The sequence below is a fragment of the Talaromyces stipitatus genome, genomic scaffold, assembly GCF_000003125.1.
Source record: "Talaromyces stipitatus ATCC 10500 scf_1105507295487 genomic scaffold, whole genome shotgun sequence".
NCBI lineage: Eukaryota > Fungi > Ascomycota > Eurotiomycetes > Eurotiales > Trichocomaceae > Talaromyces > Talaromyces stipitatus.
Genome location: NW_002990120.1, coordinates 545,177 through 557,545, shown reverse-complemented (window position 1 = coordinate 557,545; position 12,369 = coordinate 545,177). Strand labels below are relative to the sequence as shown.

General features: G+C 46.3%; 3 protein-coding genes and 1 non-coding gene across 4 annotated transcripts, besides 3 other annotated features; 2 read left to right on the top strand and 2 right to left on the bottom strand.

Annotated features, from left to right (window-relative positions):
• Positions 1-3: 3 nt before the first annotated feature.
• Positions 4-4,474, bottom strand: TSTA_054070 (urease accessory protein UreD). Its single transcript, XM_002486962.1, has 2 exons — positions 3,221-4,474; positions 4-1,128 (listed from the first exon to the last, which is right to left on the bottom strand). Exons 1-2 carry the CDS (start codon positions 4,258-4,260, stop codon positions 147-149), a joined length of 2,022 nt encoding a protein of 673 aa, XP_002487007.1. The 5' UTR covers positions 4,261-4,474; the 3' UTR covers positions 4-146.
• Positions 406-452: a microsatellite.
• Positions 463-512: a microsatellite.
• Positions 2,820-2,924, top strand: TSTA_054080. The gene has a single exon. It is a non-coding gene; the product is annotated as a tRNA-Met (tRNA).
• Positions 4,475-5,069: 595 nt separating the features above from the next.
• TSTA_054060 (nuclear cohesin complex subunit (Psc3), putative) lies at positions 5,070-9,059 on the top strand (the record flags this gene model as incomplete). The annotated part of the gene is made up of 2 exons (XM_002486961.1): positions 5,070-5,547; positions 5,620-9,059. 2 exons carry the CDS (start codon positions 5,070-5,072, stop codon positions 8,832-8,834), a joined length of 3,693 nt encoding a protein of 1,230 aa, XP_002487006.1. The 3' UTR covers positions 8,835-9,059.
• Positions 8,835-8,874: a sequence feature (A-rich).
• A 332-nt stretch (positions 9,060-9,391) lies between the features above and the next one.
• Positions 9,392-12,021, bottom strand: TSTA_054050 (karyopherin alpha subunit, putative). Its single transcript, XM_002486960.1, has 3 exons — positions 11,584-12,021; positions 10,858-11,367; positions 9,392-10,796 (listed from the first exon to the last, which is right to left on the bottom strand). Exons 1-3 carry the CDS (start codon positions 11,815-11,817, stop codon positions 9,882-9,884), a joined length of 1,659 nt encoding a protein of 552 aa, XP_002487005.1. The 5' UTR covers positions 11,818-12,021; the 3' UTR covers positions 9,392-9,881.
• Between the last annotated feature and the right edge of the window lie 348 nt (positions 12,022-12,369).

Below are 12,369 nucleotides of genomic sequence, written 5' to 3'. Positions count from 1 at the left end.
ATTGTGAAGAATTCATTTCATGTAGAGCAGAGCCAGCATTTTAATGACATGTAGGTCTCCCTCGATACTATATTAATTTGAGCTTGCATGTAGGAAAGTATTAGTGCTTGTAGAAAACAGTGATATCTCATACAGTGGTCGTGATACTACTGCCCCCTCTTTGCAGCCATCAATCGCCTATATTCCTCAACAATACTCTTTCGTTCTTCAGCAAGTGCCTCTCTTCTCCTCAAACTTCCTGCTGCTGCAGGAATATTAGCAACATCGACCTCAGCACCGCCAACACCTCGCCGTACCCTGAAAATCTCGCGTGGTTTAGCCAACGACTCTGGAGGCGCTTGCACAACTTCTAGCGGGTTGATAGGTTTCGCAGCTCGTTCACGAGCATTAAGTTTTGCCCAAGGGTCATCATCGTCATCATCATCATCATCCTCGACTTCGTCACCATCGTCTCCGGCCCTTTTCTTTCCCTTCTTCTTTTTCTTCGACTGAGTTTTCTTCTTCTTCTTCTTTGTGAGAATCCCAGCCTCTGCCTGTGCCTCCCTCCACATCTCCTCCAATTCGTCATTTTCAGCTTCCCTCAATTCCCTCTCCTCAGCTTCCTTGGCGCTAATCCGAGCCTCTTCTTCCCGCCAGCCCTGTTGCAGTTTGCGCAAATGTCTCTCGTGTTTCGTGATACGCTCCTCACGGACTTTGGGCAAATTCTCCGATGCACCTGTTCGTTGCGATTTCTTCATTGCCGATAAGGGCATTGCCTGATCGACCCGGGCCGCAAAATCGGATAATTTTTCTCCGGGAAGGATCTTAAGGGCCATACCTTCAGAAAGCTTGGAGGCTGCTGTTGATTTTGAATTCGGTTTAGTGGAGGAATCATTATCCTCGCCGCGCTTGCGTTTCTTGTTTTGTGGTTTATCATTACCATCATCGAGTCCCGAAGGTGCCTTTCCTAATTGCTGAAAGCGCATCAAGCGCGCAAAGGCGCGAGGTGTGTCATCCGCCCATTTTGATGTGGCGTCTTTCGATTTACCCGCTTTCCTGTTATCGCCTTTCTTTGCTGGTTTCGTTTGCTGTTTGTCTTTGTGGACTGGCAATGGCTTTGCTATAGTGGTGGGTGGAAGATCGTAGGTCCTATGAGAGTGGCAATGATTGTCAGAAATCTAGCTGGGTCTTAGGTAATCGATTGAAAACTCACGATTCGTCTTTTTGACGTCTTTTGTGCTTGTGAGGCATCTTGAATATGTTGGTATGTGTTGGCGAGTCTAGAGATAAAGTGTTTGTCTTTGGAGAAAATTCTCCATCTTTCTTCCTTATCGCGATAACGTTAGTCTTATCTTATCGGTCTACGAACACTTCGAACTCAAAATGAACACCATACGACAACATCTCCAAATTTCACCATATCAAAACCGCCTACTTATTAAAGTGCTCTTAGGGGCCTACCAGTAGCGGATTACCATTTAAACGTCTTGCCGATTCTATTGGAACGAAACTACATACTGCTACTATCTACTTTACCGAAAAGGGGTCGCCCTTGATCTGGTATCACCACAAACCGCAAGATGAACACGTAATATGGCCACAGATTTGACATAAATCTTGCCATGATAGATTATACGGCCCGTCATAACAGTGACAACAAGTCCATCGCCGCTCTTTAGTAATGAAAGTTGGCATACTATCCATGTTTTTCGTCGCGATCGGCTTTTGAGCGCTGCTGTCTGTCACGGAATCAGTGGTATCTGATGAAACTATTTTCCGTGAGGCAGCTCTTTCTGGGGGCCTATGCAGCGCTTCTTGTAAAGAGGCCCTATGCTCTCTGGTTACTCTTAACATGAGACTATAAGTATCTGCATAAGTATCTGCATACTTCTGTGACGTGTAACCAATGCCCGCAAGGTCATTCCAATAGTATCAAGAAGAGAATCTTCAGCGCTGTCAATATTATCGAAACCTGTCATTGATTTTAAGGCAAGATATATGAGGTGACCAGCGATGTGAGGCTCTAAGGGCTCGTTCCCTAGAAATCCGCATAAAGGACATGTTTCAAAAAGTGGACCGATGAAATGACGACTTCTTTTGGCGAAAATGGAAAGCTGTAACTCTACAATTTTGTGTCTTTGAGTCATATGCTCTGCGTACATCGCTTGTGTCTCGAAAACTATCACCCCATGAAGTTTTCCCCAGTAGCACCATCGTAACTTGTGTTTGCGCTGATGTCTTACCCAGTCTTCACTGCAATTATACAAGGTTTTAGGAGTCACACAGTCATGGAACAGCATACATATGCTCGAGATCATTCTTTGCATGATCTCTACGGAATAGGAACACAGTAAGTCATCGTCAATAAACTTCTTCAAATGTTAAAGGATCGGTTTTAGGGTCTAGTTCACTTACAGCCATAAATGATCTTCCCAAACAACATTCTCTAGTAGACGACAATCACAATATGGACAGTTGCATTTCATGACTGAATTTGGGCTCGTACTAGCTGTAAACGTCATGCGGAAAAACGCGGCCACTGTTCAAGGTATTTCGTATGCAGTATTGTCCACCTACCTAGGTAGGAGTAACTGATTGTACCGGCGAGATTCCGTATGAAGCACATTCGTAGAAGCAACATAAACTTCAGCTGTAATCCACTCCGGACACTAAGATATCGCTATTAATCTTAAAAACCGATTATGTGGTTCTTTTAGACCTGCCTATATCTGTAAGTTGTCGAAAAAATGTCAATAGATCCTCCGATATATGGAACCGGCCGTAGAGCACGGCTTCCAACCATCAATATTACTTCCTATCCGGCATCATTTGTGATATCAGTCTCCATCGACTAGTGGTTAAGTCATCGGTCTCATACCCATCTATGACTCAGTTGAAAACAACTGAGTGATCCGGAAAGCGGAGTTCGATTCTCCGTGGGGACATCACATTTTGTTTTCGTGCATCATACCTAGGGCTCGAGGATTTGATTATGTTTTTGATTAAACGACTGGATTTCACAGCTGCCCAGATTGATGTCAGACGGATTGGATCATCCATGTATAGTATACTGCTAAATTCCTCATATATAATCCACAACGTTGTGAACCCCCCGAAGGGCTCTATCCATACCTACGAATGACTTACAGCGTCTTTCCTAATTGTACAATTAATTGTTGTTAAATTATATACTTGAATGATAAAGATATTGGTGTACTCTCGCTACCGTCAGAGGCAGAACAGTGCCTCTTCCCCGAACTCTCGGGCGATGCTCCCTTCTTTGCGAATCATATCCCCAAGCCATTCTCGAGCAGCTTCAACGTCCTTAGCGCCAAACTTTACAAGTACGAACCCTGCTCGAACTCGGGCAGACGTCCAAGTGACTTTATCTTGGATATTTGAAAGCTCTGCTGTTGTCGACGTAGAAGACCAATTGCGGCCGCCGATGCGCGGCAGTGAGGTAAATCCTTCCATGAAATAAGATCTCAACTGATCAAACATAGGGCCGTAAAGAATTAACGTGCCAAAAACACCATATGGATGCGTTCTCTCTCGGATGAGTCCGCTAGACTGAAACCTCGCCCCTAGACTCTGCGGAGGACTGATTGTTTCATCATCCAAAAGAAGGGAGTCACGCAATAATAGTCGTCGTTTCCCCGTGGTCTTATCTTCAGACCACACCTCATTGCGCCCTTTCCAGATTTGAAAGTCCCAGTTCTCGCCGCGCGAGCTTCGACCTTGTGTCACCCAATCCAAGATGCATAGACTGCTCCTCTTATTCCCTGTTTGAGAACCGTCCACAGTAAACACTTGAATCTGTTCATAACGGCTGTCCTTGAATGGAGCCGATGGATCGACAAGATAACAGAGGCCGGCCTCGCTTCCAATATGAACATCCAACGTTTGGCGGCTCATATCGTCTAACACCGCAGTTTTGGCTAGGCCCCGTCCTTCCGGCGGGGTTTTGTAAATTTTGGTGCTTCCTTGGGGCGTGGTGACTACCAATCGCCCCCGAGGCTCCAAGGTAATTGAGACATCAATATGATCACCGGGAAGAAGACCGCCTCCATATGTCAACAAATATAAATGAATGGGTCTTGTAGCATCTTTCCCTGCGACAGAATCCTCGGGAGTAAAGCCTGGCGTACGTGACAGGAGTTTGAGAGGATACTTGTATGTCAGGGTCGTTAATGTTGGAATAGATGGCGGTAGTATCGAAAGCACAGCCTTGCCTTTGCCGGGACTTGCCACACTTGCAGCAAATGGAGATTTGAACGCCATCTTTCTTCAACTTTTCCAACTGAGATTTATTCGCGGCCTCTGAGGGCCCAGGATCAGATAGAGCCTAAAGGAGAGATTCGTTGTGGCAGTTATAGCGATTTGATCTGATTCATGCATTGCTATTCCTCCAAGTCATGGTATTTGATAGAAGAACATTTTACATCTCTTTATCAGCTCATCTTCCCTGTGTACGTCACACAAACGGCCTCTTCTCGTGGAATGGAACAGTCGATGCCGTTGAATTGGTCTGACCGTCTGATACCAGATAACACTAGGCCATTTCAGGTCGAGTTGTAGGGTTAGGGCACTATTCTGTCACATGAAATTCCTGCCTGAGGCCTTTATCGATACGTGTTTCCCGCTAGGCCCGATGTGTCCATGGGCCAACGGGGAAGGAGCGTCCCTCCACTTTGGACCAATCAGATTCACGAAAGTGCGGGCGGGCAGTTGCGGTCGCGCGTAAGGAACGGTCTACCCTTTTGGTCCTCCCTCATCGCAAGAATTCCATCCCAAGTAATTCAGCCGCGTGGTTCGGGAGAAAGGAGATGCCATAGGGTGAGTATCTACTGAACACTTTAAAGCATTCAATTTTTGATATCTCTATCATACAGAATTGCTCTGACAATTGCAATCACCAGTGATTCCTATTCAAATACCGCGTTTCTACCCGTTCGGGACGCGTATCCCACTCCGGTCGACTGACCTCCATCGCTTGGATTCGCCCATTCCATAAGATTTTAAAAACTGTCTCCAACACGACCTCAAGAATTTCTGCTGAAGAATTTGATACTCCGTAAATCGCATACACCATGGATTTATCCGACGCAAGATCTTCTGACGTCGAGCAAAATGGCGGGTCTTCCAGTCGGCGCAAATCCGGCCGTGCAATCAGGAAACCGCAATTATATTCACAAGATGTTAGCTTAAATAACAATACCGCCGAGAAGAGGAAGCGAATGGCAGCGAACGAGGACGAGGAGAACGATGACGAAGAAGACGCGGAGGGGTTGGAGTCTGAGGACGACCCTGAAGACGAAGACCCAGATGAGGAGGAAGAAAAAGAACGCAGAAAAGCAGCCCGCAGAGCCGCAAATAAAAGAAGACAGAGTGCGAAAGGCAATGCAAAACGGACACCATCGCGTGCTACGAAGAAAGCAAAGACTAACAGCGCCGGAAAGTCACTTGCAATCCGCTCAACAACTAACGGCAAGGCCAAAAAGGCAGCTCCAAAGAAGAGAAGTGCTCCGCCAAGGCCAATTTTCCATGCTACCTCGGAAGGATTGTTCGGTGAGTATTTCTCGGGTTGTTATGGCATCCATTTTTGTTTTCGATATTTGGGTCACTAACATCTACATGTAGGCGATCTTTTCGAGCGAGAAAAAGATGTAGAGGCCGTGGTAGAGGAATGGGTGACCGAATATGAGAAAGACCCTGTGGAGGGCATGCGTGTGCTGTTCAATCTTTTCCTCCAGTCCACAGGAGCGGATCTTTCTGTGGATACGGCGGACGTAACAGATGAGGACCACTGGCCCCAGCGTATCCAGGACCTTCAAGAGGCTCACCTCGATACTGAGCCCTCTGACTACCCTCTCATATCCAGGGACAGACGCTTTCGCAACTTCCGATCTACCATTGTTGACTTCTGCGACTCCTGGGTTGAAAACCTTCACCGCTCCTCGTTGCTATACAACTCATTCGCCCCGGGTTTGAAAGCCGAGACATGGCTCAATATTATGTCAAGCTCTGGGAACAGAGCTTTCAGACACACAGCGACTCTATGCTCTATAACGATAGCTAGCGCCTTGTGTGACGTTGCCGAGGAAATTGCAACTGCTGTTTCTACCTCTCGTAAACAACTGGAAAGCGAGAAGAGGAAGAAGCAGGCGAATAAGGGTCGGATTAACACCATAGAGAATACGATTCAAGAGAATGAAGAGAAATTAGTTGTGATTGAAGAACTTCTCAGAGAAGCATTTGACACTATGTGGGTTCATCGGTATCGCGACGTCGACTTCAAAATTCGTAGCGAATGTTACTCTGGATTGGCCCGATGGATTCAGACTCATAGGGAGATGTTCTTTGAACCCCAGTACGTGCGATACCTCGGCTGGGGTCTGTCGGACTCCGTGACACAGGTTCGTTTTGCTGTTGTCGCGCAGCTTCGCCTGATTTACGAGATCAAGTTTAGTATCGCTACACTTAGAACGTTCACGGGTCGATTCCTTCGTCGACTAGTTGAAATGGCCCTGCGGGATACTGACACCAACGTCCGAACCTCTACTGTCGAATTACTCGGATTGATTAGAAATCAAGGTTTAATGGAGAACGCTGAGATTGATCAAGTCGGCCAGTTGGTGTTCGATGCGGAGTCGCGTATCCGTAAAGTGGCCGGTCGTTTCTTTGCCGCGAATCTTGAGGAAATATATGAAACACACACGGAAGAGATGGCTGAAGACATTAACGAGACTTTTGGGGACCAAGAGGACGAAGATGATTTTGAAGCACCTAAGAGATCTTGGATCAAGTACAAATGCCTTGTTGATATTCTTCAATCGTACGATGGACAAAGAGACGATCAGACAATCGAACGCCAGCGGCTGGGCACTGTCGAGGCTCTTTCCGGTGCGCCAGTTGAGTCGCGTTTCTTCCTCGCGACTGAAGCGATTTACCAGCACTTGAAAGAACTGTCCCAATGGCAATCGCTTGCCGGATATCTTCTCTATGACCACTCTCAGATTTCGGAATCACCTCCACAGGACGAGGTTAGTAACGTCCGACAATTCTTTGCATTAGAAGAGGGCCAAGATATCATTCTGCTTGAGGTGTTAGTTTGTGCGGTCAAACTTCGGATATTAGAAATTGCTCGATCCGATATCAATAAGCGCGGACAAAAGATCAAGTCGTTGACGGATAAGATTCCTGAGCTGCAAGAAGAGACCGCCCACCACCTTACACAGATCATTCCACGCTTGTTGAACAAGTTTGGTGCCGTGCCCGAAGCGGCTTCAGCAGTTCTGCGACTGGAACACCTTGTCGATTTGGATAAGATTCAAAACCTACAGAAGGACACGACTTCCTATACCTCTCTTCTCAATGACATAAATAGACAGTTCCTGACTCACTCAGACCAAGATGTCCTTGTCGAGGCTAGCGTTGCCTTCTTACATGCTCGAAGCTCGGACGAAATGAAAGAAGCGATGGAAAGCAAAGTCCAGGAGCTTTGGGATGATATGATTGAAACACTCAGCACAATTTCGCAGAATCGAAATGTTCAAGCCGGCTCATCAGTTGCTAAGAACGTTCTGGTCGAGCTTTCTAATACAGTTACAAGAATAGCAAATCTTGCCAGCATCGTCGACTGCACAAGTGTTATCGAAACAGTACCAGGTACCGTAGGCAAGAAACGCAAACAGAGCTCAGAAGCGCCTTTCAATACGCTCATTCATCTAGTCAACCGTGGACTCCGTGAGGAAGAGTCGGATGAGGAATTACGAGGTCTCGAAACGGAGTTGATTGTGAACAGTATCAAAACATTACTTTTCTACTTCATGTGGAAGGTGCAAGCTTTATCGACCGCAGTGAAATCCCGCACTGCTAAATACAGTACATCGTATTTTGAGACCTTAGCGAAAAGTCGGGATGTTTTTGCTGCTACTCTGACTGCTGTCATGCAATCGAGAAAAATCCTCGACGATATACGGTTCTCTGCGGTAACGACCTTCTTGGATCTTCAGACGCTGTTCGGTACACTGCGTAACATTGGAATGCATGTGAAAGGTGGACCAGAAAAGGTTGATGAGGATGTTCTTTTCCAGACGCAAGGACTTGCACAGGAAGTCACTCCATCGACACAAGACCTCATCTCTAAGTTCCACGACGTCGCTGAACGATCTTTAGCTAAGAAATTGAAGAAAGAGATTCGTTCTTCTGTAGAGGATGATAATGGCCTATTGGAATCAGCACAGGATCTCAAGGATTTGCCCTCAGATGACGAGGAAGAGAACGACGAGCAGGACGAGGATGCAGTCGAAGACGAGTCTGTCGCAACGGAACGGCTACGGTTAACAATATTGGCCGAGCAACGATTGTGCGAGCTTACCGGCAAGATCGTTTTGGCTATTATCGGCCGTGTCATAGATAACTCGGGTTCACAACGTGGCGAGCTCAAGAAGAAACTGCTTGTGAACAAATCTTTGCTGGGCCACAACTACAAAGAGGTTGTCTCATTCCTGGAGGATCGTAAAGCACGGCCCGATACCAGTGCTAAATTAAGGAACAAACAAGACGCAGCCGCTCGCCTGGGGACATTGAGACCTGATGAACCTTTAGAGTTAGAGGATGATCCCATTGAGGATGATGCAGATGCTCATCCAGCCGCTGTCGAGGAAGACGAGGACGAAGATCTTCGTGCCAGAGGCCTTGTTGAAGAGCACATTGACGACGATAACGAGAATACCGAAAAGGGGGGTGAAGAGGATGACGGGTCTGAGAGAGAAGAAAATGGCGTCGCAGAAGATGAAGCAGGGGAGGAAGAAAACGGGGACGAAAATGAAGATGAAGTTATGGGTGATTGATTTCTTCTCTTTTTTCTTTTTTCTTTTTTCTTTCTTCTTTATGTATTGCTTTGATTTAAGTGGATTGTGGGAGGAGTAGCAGGTTCTCTACTCTTCTTTTACTTTGTCGTTCATATTAGCTTTTATATTTGTCGGTTGTAGGATTCAAGTGGTTTTCATCTCTTTCTTTCTGTGTATAACGACAGCTAATTTCAAAATGCCACTGCTTTTGATTTGCTTTGATCTGAACCTGGAAACGATCGTCTGTATAGTTTTCGTCTTAGCATTTACACATGCTTTATGGTTAACCATCGTCCGATACATATACACTGAGTAATCAATTGATCCAAAATTAATTACCGTACTAAGAAAAAGTCGCAATAAATTGACGCTTAGCGATTTGAAAACATGGAGGAATAATTGATATATTCTTTTTTGTTCAGATTTCTGGATCAAAATCGAATATTATTGGAAAGTGTGCCTAGGATATAAAAATTTTCGTTTCTTTCTCTTTCTCTTTTTGTTACTTCTTAATGTTTGATCAGTTGTTTGTTCTTGGCAGCACTAGGGAGTAGTAGCATATGAAGTCGAATTGGGGCGTCATTTAGATTGATTGGGAGGGAGGTCCAAAATATAGGGGGGAGTATACTCCTAAGATATGAGGAAAATCGGATGCGACATAAATTGATGGTTTAGTTGCTAAAATAACATGAGAAAACGTGGGGTTACATGATTGTGTATCTTACTTATCGTGCTAACATTAGACCTTCATAAAGCAAAAAGGGATCAAACCATTTATAATCGATAGGATGGGGATAGGAAACAGTTTGAATGAGAAATGGGTGGGAGGGAAAAGGCCTAGGATAATGTTGTGCCAGAACGCCAGAGGAGGTTGCATGATGTGATAACCGCAGTAATTAAATCTTGTAGGAAAGTTGGAATCAAGTTTAGACTCGAGGAACAAAAAAAAAAGGAGTGAGCCTTTCAGGTTGACTTGAGACCGCACTATAGCGACAAATTCAATGGACGCAATAGCGGTGTCGGATATTTCATGATTCCAAAATGCGTTTACATGTCCATTGAGTCGCCACCACCGTTGGCAAAGTTGAAGCCGCCAGGTTGTTGCTGGTTGGTGCCGAGAGCGAAACCGGTCTGTGTTTGCTGAGGAGCAAGCTCGTCGATGTCACCACCAGCTTCATCCTCATCAGAGAAATACTTCTCAATGATGTTGTAAGCCTTCATGTAGATCTCTTCATTGGCGTTGTTCTGGCACTCGTGGATCTTCTCCATACCACCAGCCTCTTCGATGAAAAGAGCGTAGCGGTTGAGGTTACCCTCACCAGTTTGTGTGGCTTCCTTATCCATCTCACCAACCTTGAGGATGTTCTCTAGACCATCAAGAGCGACTTGAATGATCTTGTTGTCGGGGCATGCAAGAAGGTCGCACAACGGCTTGATGCAACCTTGAGAGACCAGGTAGCGAATCTGGTCTGGTTTTTGCAGTCCGCCTGAAGTGGCATTGGAAATGGCCCAACAAGCTTCCTTACGAGTCTTGAAATCGCCGTTGGAAAGGAGGTTAATAAGAGGTGGGATGATGTTGGCGTCAATAACGGCTTGAATTTGAACGGAGTTTCCGGCAGTGATGTTAGAAATTGTCCAGCAGGCCTCCTTTCGAATGCCATCCTTGGTAGAGCCAAGGAGGGAGAGCAATGCAGGCAAGGCGCCGCAGTTGATGATGACTTGAGTCTGAACGTCATCACCAGTAACGATGTTGCCAACCGATCGTAAAGCTGGTGTCTGAACGGAAGTAGAAGCATGTGTCAGAAGCTCTACTAGACGACGAGGAATCCCAGCTTCAATAACAGCTTGGATCTTGTCGTTGGAACCGTCAGACAGATATGAAATAGCCCAGCAAGCATCAATCAAAACTTCATCATCAAGCATGTAAATCAATTTAGAAAGGACAGGGAGGGCCGGGGAGATCTGATAGAAGATATTAGTCAAACTATTAACACGAAGATAGCTTGGAGCTTAGAGGACGTACCGTATTCCAATCAGGCTGTGGGGTCTTGCCACGGCAAAAGTTGCTCAAGGTCCATGTGGCATTGCGGAGCATGCTCATCTTGCGGCCGTCACTAATAAGAGCCAAGAGAGGGCGAAGAGCGCCCGCAGAAAGGACATAATCACGGCATTGAGGGCTGTCACCGGCGATGTTACCCAAAGCCCATACGGCCTGTTCCCGTACATCAGGCTCAGGGCTGCTAAGGAGCTCCACAAAGATAGGGACAGCACCGGCCTCGATAACAACCTGAGTCTGTTGAGCAGAGCCCGAAGCAATATTTGTCAAGGCCCAGGCAGCTTCAAATTGGACCAAAGTGTGAGGGGAGCGAAGGAATTCGACGAAACGGCTAACAACACCGGTCTCAATAACGCGTTCAATGGGTGGGTTGCGTTCCTTTGAAAGCAACTTCCTGAATTTGGTGGTAGCTTGAATTTGTTCGTCAATCTGATCTGAAAAGACTCCCTTTACCATCTCGGGAAGTTCGACGTTGAGCTATTATTGGACGAAATTTCTTTTGTCAGCGCCATTTCGTACAAGAGATGATTTCATCGGCTATTGACATGATATGTATATATAATATACATAACGAATGTAGCCAAATAGGAATAGCGACCGGCAGGGACGAGAAAACCCTGTCTCGTGCCACGGATCTAAAATAATTGCTTGGAGACAAGGGTAAACAAGAGAAAAATGAAGGTTACGACTTACCTCGCCTTCAATAGCGCCACCCTCTTCCTCGTCGCTATCAACACCAACCTGGCCACCGACGATGCCGCCATCACTGGTTTGAATACCTCGCCGCTTGGCAAGATTTTCTTCTCGTTTCTGCTTGCGAATCTCAACTTGTTGTTCCTCACGGCGACGACGAAGCTCATCGGGTTTGAACTGATTTTTGGCCTTGAACTGCGTCCGGCGATGCTCTGGAATATAACGGTCCGCCATTGTGAATGTTTGGGACGGTCAGTGACTGTTTTGTGTGAGTGGGGTAAGGCGAACACTTGAGACTGAGCTGAAGGAAGAAGGGATAAGAGATAATGTAGAAAGTCTGCAAGCTAGACTCTAGGATGAGTGCATCAAAATAGCCTGCAGGGGTGAGAAAGCGGTTATGTTTTGGGAGAAAAGCGGAGGAGATGACAGGAAGAAGTCAGAGAAAGAGAGGGAGGGGGAGAGAAAGAATAAAGTGTTGACGCTCTCAAGGCGGGTTAGCTTGGTTTGGTTGCTCTGGGCAAGAGCCAGCCTTGGTCCGCGCTTTTCCTTTCTGCCAGGCTTGGCGCCCTGTTCCGGCTAATTAGCCGCGGCAAGACGCTATAAGCGCGTCAGTCTCCGTTGCCATGAATCACGTGACCCGACTAGATCTGTGTCTTTTCAAATATTTGACGGAGATAACAGCGAAGACTGGGGAAGCCTTTCCGTTGTGTTCTTTCTTACTCGATATCTTCCTGGAAAGATACTGATAAAGTGGCTGAACACTAGCCCTAGCCCTAAACCTACGAT